At 43.6% G+C, this 17,424-nt stretch overlaps 1 protein-coding gene and 1 pseudogene across 2 annotated transcripts in view; both read right to left on the bottom strand.

Annotated features, from left to right (window-relative positions):
- The window catches only part of MGLL (monoglyceride lipase), a 186,249-nt gene extending 174,519 nt beyond the window's left edge, over positions 1-11,730 (bottom strand). Inside the window, exon 1 of one of the 2 annotated variants that reach the window (XM_006870493.1) lies at positions 11,595-11,730. In XM_006870493.1, coding sequence (XP_006870555.1) covers positions 11,595-11,716 — 122 coding nt within the window. In that variant the 5' untranslated portion in view covers positions 11,717-11,730. The remainder of the gene's footprint in view (positions 1-11,594) is intronic. The other variant, XM_006870494.1, reaches the window with a different exon arrangement.
- Positions 11,731-12,901: 1,171 nt separating this feature from the next.
- Positions 12,902-17,424, bottom strand: part of LOC102841255 — an 11,484-nt pseudogene continuing 6,961 nt past the window's right edge.

The raw sequence follows: 17,424 nt of genomic DNA, 5'->3' as shown, positions 1-17,424 counted from the left end.
GTGGTTCTATCAGGTGTCCGTGACTGCTCTGATCCTTCTCCCATTTGGTCTCCCCCAAGATGGCTGCTCAGGGAGCAGCTGAGCACCTTGGATTAGAAAGCACTGGATTTCTTGCTTCTACTACAAATTCTGCTGGCTGTAAGCCTTGCAACTTTCTAAATATTCCTTTATATGTGGTTCAGAGTTCTGGAACCATCCCCTGAGCCTGCTTGTTCCAGTATTATGTGTTGTTGCTGACGGAGATCCTCACTGCACTTGTACCCTGTCCACCATCTTGTTTGTTCTCCTGGAACTGATTTTTAATACTTCAGAAAAATAAGTAAATAAATGGGCAAAGCATGTAAGCTGGCATCACTGGTGGAGAGCAGTTAAGACAAAATTTATACAAGTGATTACTGCTTTCACATCTATGGACCTGATGCTTGCCATGACTGTGGAAGGATGTAAAAGTGGATAACACAGAAGCCCAACGTATGCTTCTTAGAGCCTACAATACCAACAGTGGAGGTAGCCAAAGAGATCACACTTGCCAGATGTGCCTTTGCACTTACGTTGAATTATCAGAACCCCCATACAGGAAAGGCGCTTTACTCCCCATTTTGAAGATGAGAATCTGGAGGCAGAGATGGATGGTTCCACATCTAGCACATGCTGACAGGAGTGGACCCAGCAGCTCATTCAAAGTTAACACTTCTCCCTATGCTCTGTCCTTTTCTGCTTTCCTGGAACATGTCTCTTCAAGCTTGACTAAATGGGACCAAGACAGCAAACTGTCTAAGATGTCCAATGGCAGTGATCTCTTTTTTTTTTTTTTAAGGTTTTTATTATGGATTGAGTGAAAGTTTACAGGGCAGATCATCAGTTTTACATTCAACAAATCATATACCTTGTTTCCTTACAATGATTGTAATCCCCTCCATATGCCATCAGTTAACAGCACTTCTCTCTTTTCACTTTAGCTCTTTTTTTGTAAAAACACTCAGGCATATATATTAATTTACACCACCAAAGGGCATATTCTGCAAGTCTGTCTCCTGGCTGCCAGCTCTTAGTCCCTGTCTTCCCATTAATTTAGAATCCTCAGCCACTCCCCCTCTCCATATCCCCATCTCTGCCTCCATCTCTGGTGTCACTGCTCTCTGGATAAGGTCTCACATTCTGCTTGTGCTCTTCTCCCTTGATAGTGCTAGGGTCTTCTGTCTCTGGACTGTAAGATTAACTACTCCCCTGTTTTTGTTATAAAATTTCTACCTTTACAATTGTGACAGTCGTAATTAGTCATGATAACAGTTACTCACGGCAGTGATTTCTTAACTAAAAAATTTCACTCTAATCCAATAGGAGTATATACTATCTAGGAAAAAGGCCTACTGCCAAAGATACAGTTTCCTCCTTCTCTTCATTCTCTTTTTCTGTTATTTTTTTCCCCTCTTTGATTTCCCTTTATTTGGGAAAAGGGGTTCTCTTGTTTGTTCTGACACTGTCCTCTTCCTCTTCCCAGATTCTCATTCTCCTAGAAGCCTCCTGAGCCTCTCTTCCTTCTATAATTGATCCATTTCTTCCCATTTTGTCCTGGGTGCTAAGTCTCCTAAGGTCTTTTCTGCAGCACAGCTACTTCTACCACCTCAGAGTCACATGTTTCTAACCATTGAAAACAGTACCACAAAAATGAAGATGTTGGTGAATTAACACCTCTCCAAGCACTGAATACTGGCACAAATGCTTACTGGGCAAGATCAACTTGTGATTTAAACTTGTAAGAGTGGTTCCTGGGAAACAGCATGGAAGAGAAGATGTGAATGGTCAGGAGGTGGTGTTCCCACCAAACACCAGTCTGCTTGACAACCTAAAGAACTCATACCCATCCTGTGGGCCCAACTTTCCATGTGAAAGTGATGAGGATGACACAGAACTTTCAGGGTCTCTTACTGGTTTTTCAAGTTTTTATTGTGAATTAAGTAAGAGTTTACAGGGCAGATTATCAGTTTGCATTCAATAAACCCTATTTGTTTCATTGCAATGATTACAATCCTCTTCATGTATCATCAGTTAACAGTATTTATCTCTGTTCTCACCCCTACCTTTTTTCTTTTTTTTTTTTTTGATGTACACATACAAAACAGACACTATATGAGTATATACTTTTGAAATTCCTTTTCTCCTTTCACTCTTCTTCCTCTTTCCTTTCTCTCCCCTTCCCTCTCCCCCTCTTCTTCCTTTCATTGCATCCAGGATAGAACATTACTAGATCTGTGATTCCATGAGGAATGGCTGGCTTGAACCTTTTCAAGGAAAGTGAGGCATGCCTTTGATCACGTCACACAGAGGAGATGCTGAAAGCCCAGAGCAGAGACCAATGGTCACTATTCGCTAGGAGAAAAGCAGGCTGGAAGATGGCTTCATGAACCTTAAATTGGAGCAACTGTGAATGAAGTGCCTTATAGCACACAGCTCTTCTTACACAAACAAGCCCCTGCTGTGGGTTATTAGCCCTCCAATACAGAGAACAATGTCACCCCCAGTGTCACCCAGGGACCCAATCAGCACCCCCACTCCCAGCACCTAAAGAACAATGCTGTGCCTTATGAAAAGAATCTCCTCCCAATAGAAACCTTGTACCACCCTAAAGTATGGGACAAGGGTCATTTTGTCCTTTCAGCTGTGAAAATCTACACTGCTGAAGTCCATTTCCTCCACTTACACCATAGCCAATGGCATGGTTGATGTTCATGGAGAGAGGGCCTCTGGGAGGGAGGTGCAGACCTAAAAGATGCCGGCACGGGTAAACAGACAATGGTGGACAATGGATGCTATTCAGGAAGCAGCTTGTTTTGCTATTTTTTTTTTTTTTTCTTGGGCTCCACTGGAAAACAAAGCCAGATTTGTATCTGCAGAACATTCTTATAGCAACTGGAAGAAATTATCCCTTAACGAAGCTGTTGGAAAAATCAACTGCAAGAATAGCAGCCGGTCTTTCCTCTTACCATCAAAAGATCTTCGCTATTCGAAGAGCTTTCAAAAAAAAAAAGAAAGAAAGAAAGAAAGAAAAAGCCCAGAAGAGATGCCCTACTTAAAAATAAGGCAGTTTGCTCTGCTACAGCAAAGACATAGCAGCAGAAGGAGAAACAGTTTCATATGAGAGACAGAAACTTTTTGAAATTCTTAAAATAGGCAAAGGAAACAATGCTATTAAAGTCAGATATCTGATTAAAATTAAAGTTTTTGCTATCAGCTGCACAATATGGTCCATCTTCCTAGAGTTCAAGTGTAAACTTCCTGCAAAAATAGAGCTAGGTCAAAAGCACTTCATTTTTTGTTGTTGTTCCTTGTGTGAAACAATGTAAAAACACACTATCTTCCTCATGTTCATAAAAGTGGAAGAGATGTTTGGAAGGTGATTTGGTTTGTGTGGCCCTGCAGAGCTGGGAGAGCCCCGTCTCCCTGCCTCCCACTTCTCCTACCAGTTTATTCCAGGATTGTGCAAATAAAGTGTCCAACAGAGGTTGGCAGTCCACATGTTCTCACTGCCAGAGGGCCACCAGGGCATACTCTCAGCAGAGAATAATCAGAAGGTGTTTGCTCTGATATGGAATCCTTATGACACCAGCTCCCACCTAGTCACTCAGGGAGACTCCTGGGAATCATCCTTTTCCTTCTTCCACCACTCATCATGAGCCACCAAACATACTCAATCCTGATCTTCCCTATCCTTACAGTGACTCCGACCTTGTCACCTCTCACCTGAATTAGTGCAAACACTTTCAACAGACTGGTTGTCTAAACACAAATCTGACTTTGCCACTTTCCTGCTTGAAACCTGTCCATGGATCCCCAGGCCCTAAAGATTGAAGTCTAAGTCCTGTATTTTGGTCTGCTAGAGCCCTAGGCCTACCCCCAACCCCAACCCCACCTTCAGTTTTGCTGTTTTCTGCTTCCTGCTTTCTGCCCTAGTAACATCTCAGTTGGTTACAAATTGGGTTGTGAACCTTAAGGTCAGCAGTTCGAAACTATGAGTGTTCTGCAGGAGAAAGATGAGGCTTTCTGCTCCCGTAAAGATTTACAGCCTTGGAAACCCTGTACAGGATCGCTATGAGTTGGAACCGACTCCACGGCACATAACAATAACAACAACATCTCACTAGTGTCAGCTCCCGGATTCACTGATCTCTGTGGCCTTTTTGCCTTGGCTCCTTAACTGGCAGGCCCTTCTCTCAAGTGGAATAGAGTTCAAGGGCACTGGCAGGAAGGTGAATCAGGGCTGAAACCCTGCCCAGACACTGATCAGCACACATGCACCTAGAGAGTTCATGTACCTGGACGGACAATGTTTACTAATTTGCACAAAGGCCTAGCAGCATGTTTCTCGGTACCTATCTACCCACCACCACCCACCCACTCCTGTCAAACTGATTCCAACTCACAGTGGTCCTAGAGTACAGCGCAGAGCTGCCCAGAGGGTTTCCAAGGTTGTATGGAAACAGGTCGCCACATCTTTCTCTCATGGAGTGGCTGGTGGCTTTTAACAGATGACATTTCCGTTAGCAGCCGAGGAATTAACTACTGAGCCATCAGGGCTCCTGTCTAGGTACCTGCCACATTATATTTTAACTATTCATAGGACTCCTGGTGTGGCACTGTAGGACCAGCATTGGACTGTGAACCACAAGGTCAGCAGTTCAAACCAACCAGCTGCTCCTTGGAAATCCTACAGGGTCACTATGAGTTGGAACCGACTCCACGACACTTAACAACAACAACAAATGCATAGATTCATCTTATTTGTCCCCTCCCCACTCTTTTAATCACATAGAATGGTCTTTGCAATCTCCTCTCCACCCTGGTACCCAACTAAGTTTGGCATGTGTAGACTTCAGTAACTGTTTGCTGAGCTGACTTGTTGGCTTGGAATATGACAAATGCTGAGCAAGAACAAGAAAACTCCCAGAGGTAGCCCCCAGAGCCTGTCTCACTACAGAGCACTGGGGAGCCCAAGAGCTACCCTGTTGTTGATGTTGTTGTTAGGTATTGTCAAGTGCGTTCCAACTCATAGTGACCCTATATGCACCACAACGAAACACTGCCTGGCCCTGCATCATCCTCACAATCCTTGTTATTTTTGAGCCCACTGTTGCTGCCAACGTGTCTTTCTCTTTCTTACTATCCCTCTTCTTTACCAAGTCTGATGTCCTTCTCCACGGAACAATCCCTCCTAAGAAGATGTCCAAAGTCTGGCCATCCTTAATTCTAAGGAGCATTCTGGTTGTATTTCTTCAAGCATAGATTTGTTTGTTCTTTTGGTAGTCCATGACACTTTTAATATTCTCCAGCACCATAGTTCAAATGCACTGATTCTTCTACAGTCTTCCTTATTTATTGTCTAACTTTCACATGCATATGAGGCTATTGAAAATGCCATGACTTGGGTCAGGCGTACCTTAGTCCTCAAAGTGACATCTTTGCTCTTGAACACTTTAAAAAGGTCTTGTGCAGCAGATTTGCCTAATGTAATTATGTCACTTGATTTCTTGACTGTTGCTTCCATGAGTGTTGTTGATTCCATGGATCCAAGCAAAATGAATTATTTGACAACTTCAACCTTTTCTCCATTTACCAAAAATGTTATTTATTGGTCCACTTGTGAGGATTTATGCTTTCTTTACAATCCATACTGAAAGCTGTAGTCTTTGATTGTCATCAGTAAGCATTTTAAATCCTCTTTGCTCTGGCAACCAAGGTTGTCATCTGTATATTGCAGGTTGCTAATGAGTCTTCCACCAATCCTGATGTCATGTTCTTCTTCATATAATACAGCTTCTTGAATTATTTACTCAGCATACATACTGAGTAAGTATGGTGAAAGAATAAAACTCTGGAGAAAACCTTTCCTGATTTTAAACCATTCAGTATCCCCTTGTTTTGCTCAAATGATTGTCTCTTAGTCTATGTACAAGTTCCTCATGAGCACAATTAAGTGTTCTGGAATACCCATTCTTTTGCAATGTTATTCATAGTTTGTTGTGGTTCACAGTTGAATGCTTTTGCATAGTCAATAAAGTACAAGTAAACATCTTTCTGGAATTCTCTGCTTTCAGTCAAAATCCATCTGACATCAGTAATGATATTCCTAGTTCCACAGTCTCTTTTGAATCTGTCTTGAATTTCTGGAAGCTCCCTGCAGTCATTTTTAAATTATCTCCAGTAAGATTTTACTTGCATGTGAAATTAATATATTTTTTTTTTATGATTTCCACATTCCATTGGGTTACCTTCCTTAGGAATAGGCACAAATATGGATCTCTTCCAATCAGTTAGCCAGGCAGATGTCTTCCAAATTTCTTGGCATAGAAGAGTAAGCTTCTCTAGTACAGCATCAGTTTGTGGAAACATTTCAATTTCTAGTCCGTCAGTTCCTGGAGGCTTGTTTTTGGTCAACGCCTTCAGCGCAGCTTGGACTTCTTCCTTCAATACCATCGGTTCTTGATCATACATTACCTCATGAAATGATTGAAATCAACCAATTCTTTTTGGTACGGTGGCTCTGTGAATTCCTTCGACCTTCTTTGCAAAAGAATATGAAAAAAGCTAGTCTATCTAGCATCTCACAATTGAGCCTAACTCCATCCAAGAATGGAGCCAGAAGGCAGACCGAGGTTTTCCTTGTACCCATGGAGATCAGAATGGGATTCACAACGGCCATTTTTAGGGACAAGTGTGATTAGTTGACACCATTAAAGGTGCTGTGACTAGCTCATAGTTAAGTGAAACAGTGAGCTAGTAACACCAGTCACTCAGACTGCATGCACTCTGAGGAGAAAGCAACTGGCCTGGGCTGTAGGAGAATCCAGACACTGCCAGAGAGACTGAAATACTGCTATATAGTCCTTTATATGTGCACAGGTAAGAAACAGACCCTGGAGAATGAGAAATAAACTTAAAACACTGAACTATACCTTGTTGTTGTTAAGTGCCGTTCAGTTGGTTCCAACCCACAGTGACCCTGTATAGGGTTTCTGAGGAGTAGCTGGTGAGCTTGAACAGCCAACCCTGCAGTTCAAATGGCTTTGAAGCCTGGCCCATTAACCCACAGCGCCACACCAGGACTCCTTGTGGTTAATAGCCCAGTGCCGTCAAATCAGTTCTGATTCACAGAGACTCTGTAAGCATTTTCAAGAAGCGGCTGGTGGGTTTGAACTTTCAACCTTAAGTTAGCAGTCCAGTGGTTATGCTACAGAGCCACTCCAGGATTCCATACCTGAGAGTAGATGGGGGTGGGAAAATGCTAATGAACTATTTTATAACTTGTTAGAAACCTCAGCGGGAAAGGAGAACAGGACAAACCCAGTGTCATTTTTTATAACAAGATTCCCAGAGGCAGTGGGGCTAGAAATGATGTCCAGCCAGATGGTGAAGATTCTCCAAGTTGCTGGGAGGACCTTATCAGGAGCCACAGGGGCCACACCCAATGCATGGTTGCTGATAGGCGAGGGGAGAATGAGAGGGAGGAAGAAGGAAGGGTGTTTTTTGTATCATTTAAATATATCTCAAGTTTCAGGAGGGAGACTTGCTTCTTCTCCAGGTAAATTTGCATAGGTGGGAGGATGTGTCCTAATATGGCACTGCCCACAGCTCCGGATATGCAAGGGAATGCTTCTTGGAGAGAGGTATCAAAGTGAGGAAGGGAAGGGCAGGCAGCTGAGCCCCACTCAGAACATAAAAAGGTGCAGAAAGAGCTTTAAATTATAGACAACAGACCACGGCTCTTAGAACTCAGGAAGGTTCCAGAAACAACGGTCCATCCATGTGCCTCACCCTCATATCCCCAACTCCATGTAATCAACCACACACGCTATCCACAGTCTTCCTGGCAGCTCAGCCTTGAGGAGTAGAAGGTGTGAGAGCAGAGTGAGGCTATGGCCACATGGCATGTGGAGGAAACTAGCCTAGTCACTTACCAAAGCCTGAGCAAGAAAGAGAAAGCCAGCATGGTATGGAGAAGAAACTAGAGAGGTTTAACTGCTGGAAGGAGTCCCTGGTAGTGCAAATGGTTTATGAAACTCACTACTAACCTAAAGATTGGTGTTTCAAGTCTACCCACAGGCATTTCTGAAGAAAAACCTGGTTATGTACTTTAAAAAAAATAACAATTGAAAATACTATGGAGCACAGTTCATACATGGGGTCACCATGAGTCAGAACGGACTAAATAGCAACTAGTTACTGGTTTAAATATTACTACACAGCATTTGATCTCTAGGTTGTTTTGAACCAGAAGATCGGTTGTTCAAACCCACCAGCCGCTCCTTGAAACCCTATATTGGGTCTCTGCCAACTAGACGGCACTTAGCAACAACAACAACAAAAGGACATTAGAGTTGCCTTGACTCTCTCAGCTCAGGAATATACCAAGTCCACCCCACCGATAGATCTGCCTCTACCACCCTGTGGATCTCATCATTGAGACCTGCTAACATCACCAACGCAGAAAATGCTAAGATGCGGTGTCACCCAGGGCACCATGTGATGCGATGCTTTCTTTCCAAATGGATATATACCTATTCCCCACTTTCAGCACAAAATTAACAAATAATTGGGGAGAATGTATTATTCTATTCTTCTTGACCATAAGAAGTGATTCACCCTAACCAAAAGCACAAGAATTTATCAGGGAAAATATTATTTTGCTCAATTGTGTGATAGTTGTTGTTGTTAAGTGCTGTCAAGTCAGTTCTGACCCATAGAGACTCATATAAGGTTTCCGAAGAACAGCTGGTGAGCTTGAACCACCAACCTTGCACTTCAAATGGCTTTGCAGTCTGGCGAATTAACCCACAGCACCACACCAGGAGTCCTAATAGTGTGGTAAGAAGAGCTAAAGACCAAATCCAGCTACTACTAACTAGCTGGGTTATTTTGGGCAAGATATTTCCTAACTCTGGACATGTGTCCTCTTCTGTAAAATGGAAATAATATATAATACTAATACTTGCCTCACAGGATAATGAGATCACATATGTAGAGGGTCAAACCTAGAGCCTAGAACATACCTAGCACTCAGTTAATGTGAAATGATTCTGATACACCTTAAGCTTTATAATAATTGTTACGACCTTAATAATGCTAGATGAGCATGGATCTGTCTTGACTCTGCCACTCAAAGGTTTGACATCTCTGCTTCATGACTGGTAAGTACTGAACCTCTGGTCTGCTGGGTTAAAAACAGTCTGTGTTTGAATGCACAAATTATAACGACAATTCCACAAATTCTTTTTTCTTTTTTTTTTTTTTTTTAGTGCCCAGTCTGAAGAAATTGGCATCTACAACTTACTTCATTAAAACTGGTTAAACCGGTTTGCCAGGCTGTGGCTGACATCTTGAAGTTGATGTTGCTCTGAAAACCTTCAGAGCAGGTCTTAGTGCTCAACAACTTCTCTGAGGGCAGGTACTCTGGGCAGGGTCCAAGAAGCAAGTGTCCAGTTAGGAAGGCCAAAGCACAGATCACCAATACAAACCAATGCCCAGTACCAAGGGCAGGCAGCACACCCAACTGAACAGTGATGGCCCTTCCTCAGGACATTCCAAGATCCCCAGTCACAGGGTTAGTTCTGTCAGGGCAGGGGGTGCTCCAGGACCCTGCTTTAATCTGATTGGTCAGTGCTAGGTGGCTGTGGTACCGAGGGGAGTTTATGAATCTGTGTCATCCCAGACAAGGAGGCAGGGCAGGCAGGAGAGTGACCTCCCATCCTCCTCTGTACAATGAGAGTAACACAGATCAGGGAGCCTCATAGGCTACCTGTTCTGCTGTCCATTCTGTTCCAGTGTGCCTGCCCTTAACTTTTCCCAGACCCACATTTTCTCTTCCAAATCCTAGGGCCCAACTTGCTCAGTCTCCACCCTCATTGCTATCTTATTCCCATCAGCATCCACCACTGAGTAGACATTGACTTCAAAGAACCAGCTCAACTTAAAACTAAGGATACAAGTGAAAGGACAGAGAGCTCCCTATAAGGCAATTTGAGCACATAGATTGTGAAACCACCCACAGCCCAGGCAAGGGCAGCCAACTGGGCCAGCACAGGACACTCACCCAACTGCCACCCAATACCCCCCACTCTCCCCACACACACTGGGTGTGGGGGGAGGCAAGGCTCTTTATTTGACTCAAACTAGGACAGCCTCACTCCTTAACAAACAAAGCCCAGAGCCTGAGACTGGGACATTGAGAATTTCTACTTTTAATTCTTTGTCTTCATTTTGTATCGTGATCAAATAACTCATCATCTACCACAGATTTCTTCAAAATTAAAACAAGAACATGCAATTCTACAGCCAGTTAAGTCAATCAATGATTGATTAGCATTACAATGCTTGACAACCCTCTTTTTCTCTTTCTCTCCACCTGCCCTTTTTCCTTCATTCCTTCCCTCTTGACACATATGTATACACAGAAGTTTGGGAAGAAATCTTTAAGGTAGTTGCTATTGTCAGTCACTTTGAGAAGACACCAGAGATAAAGGGGCTGGCGAGCCAGCTTGTATAACTGCCTTAAAACTGTGATTTTTTTTTTAAAACCAGAGCTCTTTAAAAGTTCCTATTTCTGGAGGCCAGTACATGGATTTACTGTACAGCTACCTGGATTATACTTGCCAGTCAATCTTTGGAAACCCTAGATAGGTCAACTTGACAACACTGAACAACAACAACCTAGATTATGCACACCTTGTTGAACATCCATTGGTTGTTAAGTGCCGTAGGGTCTGTTCCGACTCAGTTACTCTATATAGGGTTCCCAAGGAGTAGCTGGTGGACTTGAACTTCCAAACTTGCAGTTGTTAAGTGTTGTCAAGTCAATACTGACCAACAGCAACCCCATATAGGGTTTCCAAGGAGTGGCTGGTGGGTTTGAACCGCCGACTTTGTGGTTAGCAGTCCAATGCTGATCCTACATTTCCACCACAACACAAAGGGAGGTGATATCCTCACCATGCCTTGTTCCCTAACAGATAAGTGATAAGACAACTTCTAGGGGACAGGAAATGTTCACTTGCTGCTAAGTCAATCAATAACCACAACTAATTTCTTTTCCTGAATAACAAACAGACTTCCCCATATTTCACATGAAAGAGAGAGAGAGAGGTGCAGCAATAGACCAGCTGTCCCATTAGTCCCAAACCCATAATGGAAAATGGGGAAAACAATTGAGCTGATAAGAAATTAAACACTTATGTCCTCTTTTGCATCTAAGAAACAGGCAGAAAAACAGTGCAAAGGGTAAAAACATTTAATATTTTGGGTTTTTAGCCAATGCTTTTCTCTAACTATTAGGCTTGAATGCCTATACAACAGGAAATCAACTCAAATACAAAAAATAAAGTCATGTGGAATTTTTGAAAACTGCTCTATGGTAGAAGCTACATCCTACTTGTTATAACAATAATTTTTTAAATTATGAAGTCTAAACTCAGCTCCGTTAGCACCACTCGTCTAACAGTAGAATGACATGTGAAGCAAGACTTGTAGGAAGTGGCCCACAGGGAAGAGAGGCAAGGCAGCTGCCTCCCCACACCAGTTCAGTCAGCTGTCTAGAAAACACTTACTTGGGCGTGCCTGTGGGCTTCCAGTACCTGCAGAAGAGGTGCTGACCGTCAGCGTTGATCAGCTGAGTGTGGTTCTGGTCCTGAACGCTAGGCAGGGTCTGCCTAGAACTTTCCTCCGGCATTCTGAAAGGATCTGTAAGTCCTTGAAAGAAAGGAGGATATTGTTCCAAGTCAGAAAAACCACAAAAACATATAGAGATGGAGAGGAAAGATTTGTTCAGCATCAGTAACATTAAACACACACACACACACACACACACAAAGCAGTCCAAAACCCCCCCAAAAACCCCATTTCAAAGATTTAAACATACATCTATTTCTTGCAAACCTCTACAAGACTGAAAACTCCCATTTGTTCTTACAAAAATGCTCACTTTATTTTTTAAGTGCCTCGTTACAGCTCTTTCCCCCTTCCCATCTGTGTTTATTTTAACTCATTTCAGGACACTTAATCTTAACGACTATTTTAGCTGTAATCAAGTGGAAATTATAGTCAATTCTATGTGTACAAAGACCCAGCTGCAAGAAGACCATCTATCTTAAAATCTCCCAGGAACAATTTCTTGGGGCACAATAATGAGGTGGATGGTACTCCGGTGATTTCTAGGGGTTGAAATTCCGAAGCTGCGATGACAAACCTGTATCCATCATGTCCTGGGTTTGCATTCCAGAAGGGCGACAGCCTGGGGAATCAGGCAAATAAGGGCTGTTCCCTCCTCTCGGCTGTCACAGGGCAGCATTCAAGCAGATCCTGAGCCCCTCTCCTAGCCTCCATCCCCTCCCTACCCTCCGCCCCTATTTCGGGTTTTCTGAGTGCTGAGCCAGGAGCCTGCCGCCAGCTCTCAGTGACAGCCGCTTAGGGCTCCCCGCCTTTCCCAAAGAGGGGCGCGGGCACTGGCGATTCTCCGCTACTAGTTCATTTCAGCACTTTTCCTAAACGAGTCGCGGGAGGTGCTTGGAGAAGGGAGGGGCTCGCGAGCCCGGCACCCACTGCCGAGGAAACTGGGAACCCGCTCCGCGCACACTGGCGGCACCTCGCATACGCACAAATGCGGGTCGCCGAGACAAAGTCACCCCCGAAGGTTCTGACAAACTTTCCTTCCTGCCTATCTCCGCCGGCAAAGGGAACAGAGCTCTGCGGCTGTCATGGGAAATGCCAAAAGAAAAATCAAGAGGATTGGCTCGGCGTCCCTGCTCAGGGGACTGTATGGACAGGAAAAATGGAGTGGATGGGAACAAGTTGATTTGGGGGCTGGTGCGAGGGAGCAGGGAGGGCGCGCGCGCACGCATACACACCCCGCGCGCTCTCACTCACGCGCACACACAGCCAGGCGCCGGGAGCGTAGCAAACGTGCTGCGGACCCGGGAACTGGGGACTGCTCGGCACTCGCGGGCGGGGCGGGGGCCAGGAGCCAGTTACCGGGGCCACGAGCACCGCAATCCGCGTCCCCCGAGCGCCGCGCGGTCCTCGTCTGCAGGGGGCCAGGGCCGGGCCGAGCTGCGCGCCGCCGTCTCAGTGGCGACTGGGCGCGGCGAGTGATCCGCCACTTTATCCCCGGGCCGGGCTCCGTGTCGGGGGCGGGCGGCCCGCGGTGGGTGGGGACACGCGGCCCAGCGGGCGGCGCGGGAAGGCGGCGCCGGGCCCACGTGTGCCGGGCAGCAGGGAGGCGCGCGGGGGTGCAACACACCATCCGCCCCAGAGAGCCACGGCCCGGGAAGCTGGGCGCTCCCGAGCGATCCTTTTCGTGTGAGGACACACCGCGCACCCGCGCGTACCCACAGCTCACGCGCACACAGACTCACACAGACCCACAACACCACACACACATAGACACATGCACACAGCCTACCATATATGCCTAAAACACACATAGACGCAAACACAGACGTCACATACATACACATAGCTCCAGGCAGAACCTCATACGTGCACACAAATAGCACACCATATACACCAGATGCACACACAGGCACATGCAAACACAGACACAATCACAAGCACACAGATACACAGAGAGACACACCACACCCACAAAGACACACACAGTTACATTGAGAGATACCCATGAACACATCTAGGCATACTCACACCACACATACACGGGAACTTGAGTTGAAGCACTTAGGCAGGTCACCAGGCCTTGAATGGAGGCTAAAAACCAAATGATTTCTTAGGAGCAGCCCTAGAATGTCCTGGCATGTCAGGCAACAAGTCTCTGAGCCAGGAGGCTGAGGGCCCTGCCGTAAAACCGGAGTGCTAAGTACACTGAACATTCTTGGGTTGCTATTTATTGAAAGGAGGATAGATAGATGGGATAGAGTTGCAAACCAAACCATTATTGGTGCAGCCATTATTTCAGAATTTCCTAGCTCCAAAAACAGTTAATTATTTTAAAAACTCCTATGGAGTTGTCCAGTCAGTTAGCTAGGTAGCTGTCTTCCAAATTTCTTGGCATAGATGGGTGAGCGCCTCCAGGGCTGCATCAGTTTATTTCAATTTGTATTCAGTCAATTCCTAGAGCCTTGTTCTTTGCCAATGTCTTCAGTGCACCTTGGATTTCTTCCTTCAGTATCATTGGCTCTTGATCATATATGCCATCTCTTGAAATGGTTGAACATCAACCATTTCTTTTTGGCACAGTGACTCTGTGTAGACCTTCCATCTTCTTTTGATGTTTTCTGCCAACTGATTGGAAAAGATTTGTGCCCATTCCAAAGAGAGATGAGTTAACGAAATGTGAAAATCATTGGACAATATCATATCACATGCAAGTAAAATTTTGCTAAAGATAGTTCAAAAACGCTGAAACAGTACATTGACAGGGAACTGCTAAAGGATCGAGTCGGATTCGGAAAAGGATGTGGAACGAAGAATATCACTGCTGACATTGGATAGATCTTGGCTGAAAGCAGAAAATACCAGAAAGATGTTTGTGTTTTATTGACTATGGAATGAAATTCAGCTGTGTGGATCATAACAAATTATGGGTAACATTTTGAGAAATGGGAATTCAATAATACTTAATTGTTTGTGGAACCTGTATATCTACCAAAAGGCAGGTATTCAAACAGAAGAGGATGTTGTTGTTGTTGTTAAGTGCTGTCGAGTCAGTTCTAACCCATAGCAACCCTGTATAGGGTTTCCAAGGAGCAGCTAGTAAGCTTGAACTGCCGACCATGCGTTTCAAACTGACTTTCTAGTCCAGCGCAACAAGAGGATACTACCTGGTTTAAAACTAGGGCAGGTGTGTGTAAGGGTTCTGTCCTTTCACAATACTTATTTAATCTGTATGCTGAGCAAATTATCAGAGTAGCTGGACTATATGACGAAGAATATGGCATCAGATTGGAAGAATACTCATTAACTATCTGCAATATGCAGGTGATACAACCTTGCCTGCTGAAAGCGAAGAGGACTTGAAACACTAATGAAGATCAAAGAATATAGCCTTCAGTGTAGATTGATGGTGAGTGCCCTTGACTCAATTCCAACTCATAGAGTTTCCAAGAGTGGCTGATGGGTCTGAACTGCCAACCTTGTGGTTACCAGTCCAGTGCTTATCCTACAGCACCTCAATGTGAATTGTTATTGTTGTTAAGTGCTGTCAAGTCAATTCTGACTCATAGCAATCCTATGTAAGGTTTCCTAGAAGCTGCTGGTGAGTTTGAACGTCCAACCTTGAGGTCCAGTGCTTATCCTACAGTGTTACACAAAAACTCTACCTTAACAAAGTTTATTTAATCATTCACCTATTGAAGGAAGTTAAGTTGTTTATAATTTGGGTTATTAGAAATAAAGATGCTATAAACATCTATGTACAGGATTTTGTGTGAACATGTTGTTGTTCTTAAACACCAACTCATAGCAACTCTGTATAGGGTTTCTGAGGAGAGCCTGGTGTTGCCTCATCAGGATTCTATTGTAAACACTGTTTGAAAATTATTGTTCATTTCCCAAGGACAAATGTACTGGAATGATATTGCATATTTTGTTTTTTTCTAGAGACTGCCAAAATGTTTGCCAATGTGGTTGTACCATTTTGTAGTTTCATCAGCAATGTTTAGAGATCCAGTTTCTTCACATCCTCACCAGCATTTGATGTTGTCATCATTTTTAATTTTAGTCATTCTGATAGCTGTGTGGGATATCTCAATGGGTTTTGTTTTGTTTGTTACCTTTTATTGTGAACTGAATGAAGATTTACATACAAGATGATCAGTTTTACATTCAACACATCATTCTCTTTGTTTCATCTCAATGATTGCAATCCCCTCCATGCCAAAGCAGTTATCCTGCTTCCTCCCTGTGGTTCCTATTTCCATTCTACCCACTTTTTTTTTTTTTTTGGCTTTTTTATTGTGAACTGAATGAGTTTACAGGGTAGATCATCAGTTTTACATTCAACAAATCATACTTTGTTTCATTGCAATGGTTACAATCCCCGCCATTTACCATTGTTGCTGTTATTGTTAGGTGCCATCGAGTCAGTACCAACTCATAGCAACCTTATGCACAGCAAATGAAACACTACCCGATCCTGGGCCAACCTCACTATTGTTGCCACGCTTAAGCCCACTGACGCTGCCACTTTGCCAATCCATCCTCTATTCTGCTCTTCCCCTCTTTGTTCTTAATGTACACATACCACACAGAAAATATATATTTGTTTAAATGTCCAAAGGGTACATTATGTAAGCCAGCCTCCTGCCTGCAAACACACAGCCATTCTCAGTCCATGGACCTAGAGCCCTCAGCTGCTCTATCTCTCTATGCCATCACCTCTGCCAACATCTCTGCTGTCACAGCTTTTCTGGTTAGGATTCCACACTCCACTCATGCTCTTCCCCCTTGATAGTCCTTTGATGGTCCTAGGGTCCTCTGTTCCTGAAATGAAAGATTAACTACTTCCCCCTTTTAGTTACACATCTTCTACATTCACAGTTATGACAATCACAATTAGTACTGATAACAAGCACTCACAATTGATCATAAAGTCCTCTCCCCATTATTCCCCATCCCCTTTCATCAGACCCATCTAGACAAGAGGAAAACTATTCAGTGGGGATTCTACCTACGCCACCTTATTCTGGAATTTGATTTTGTTTTCTTGATCTTCCTATTGTTGATTTCTAATTTTATAGCATTGTGATCTGAAAAGATTTATAGAATCTGATGTTTTTCAATTTATTGAGACTTGCTTTGTGGCCTAATATATGGTCTATTTCGGAGAATGTTCCATGTGCACTGGAAAGAATGTATTGTGCCATTGTTGAGTTGAGTGCTCTATATAAATCTATGAGTCAAGTTAGTTAATTGTGTTGTTTAGTTCTGTGTCTTAGTTGAGTTTCTTTCTGCTTGTTCTTTCCTTCATCGAAAAATTATTTAAATTACTTACCATTATTAAATTGTCTGTTTTTCTTTAGTTCTACTATTGATTTATGTATTTTGAGGCTCTTTTATTGGTAGCATAGATTTTTATTATAGTTATGTCTTCTTGTTCACTTGATCCTTAAATCATGAGATAATATCCTTCCTTGTCTCTTATGTTGGTTTTGTCTTAAAGTCTATTTTATCAGAAGTTAATATTGCCACTCCTACAAAAGGAAGAACACGCTCAGCATTTCTCAAGCTGGGGGAACTGAAGAAAAACTTCAAGCATCGATTTTCGTTATTGAAAGATTCTCTAGACAAATTATTGAATGATGCAGATAGCATCAAGAGAAAATGAAATTAGATCCAGAAGGTGTGGAGGAAGGTAGAATCTCCAATGAGTAGTATCCAATCTATCTAGGCGAGGCTGATGAAAGGAAATGCAGATATGTCTCTTGT

This window comes from Chrysochloris asiatica, unplaced genomic scaffold (genome assembly GCF_000296735.1).
Source record: "Chrysochloris asiatica unplaced genomic scaffold, ChrAsi1.0 scaffold00142, whole genome shotgun sequence".
Lineage (NCBI taxonomy): Eukaryota > Metazoa > Chordata > Mammalia > Afrosoricida > Chrysochloridae > Chrysochloris > Chrysochloris asiatica.
This window is presented reverse-complemented; position numbering and strand designations above follow the sequence as displayed.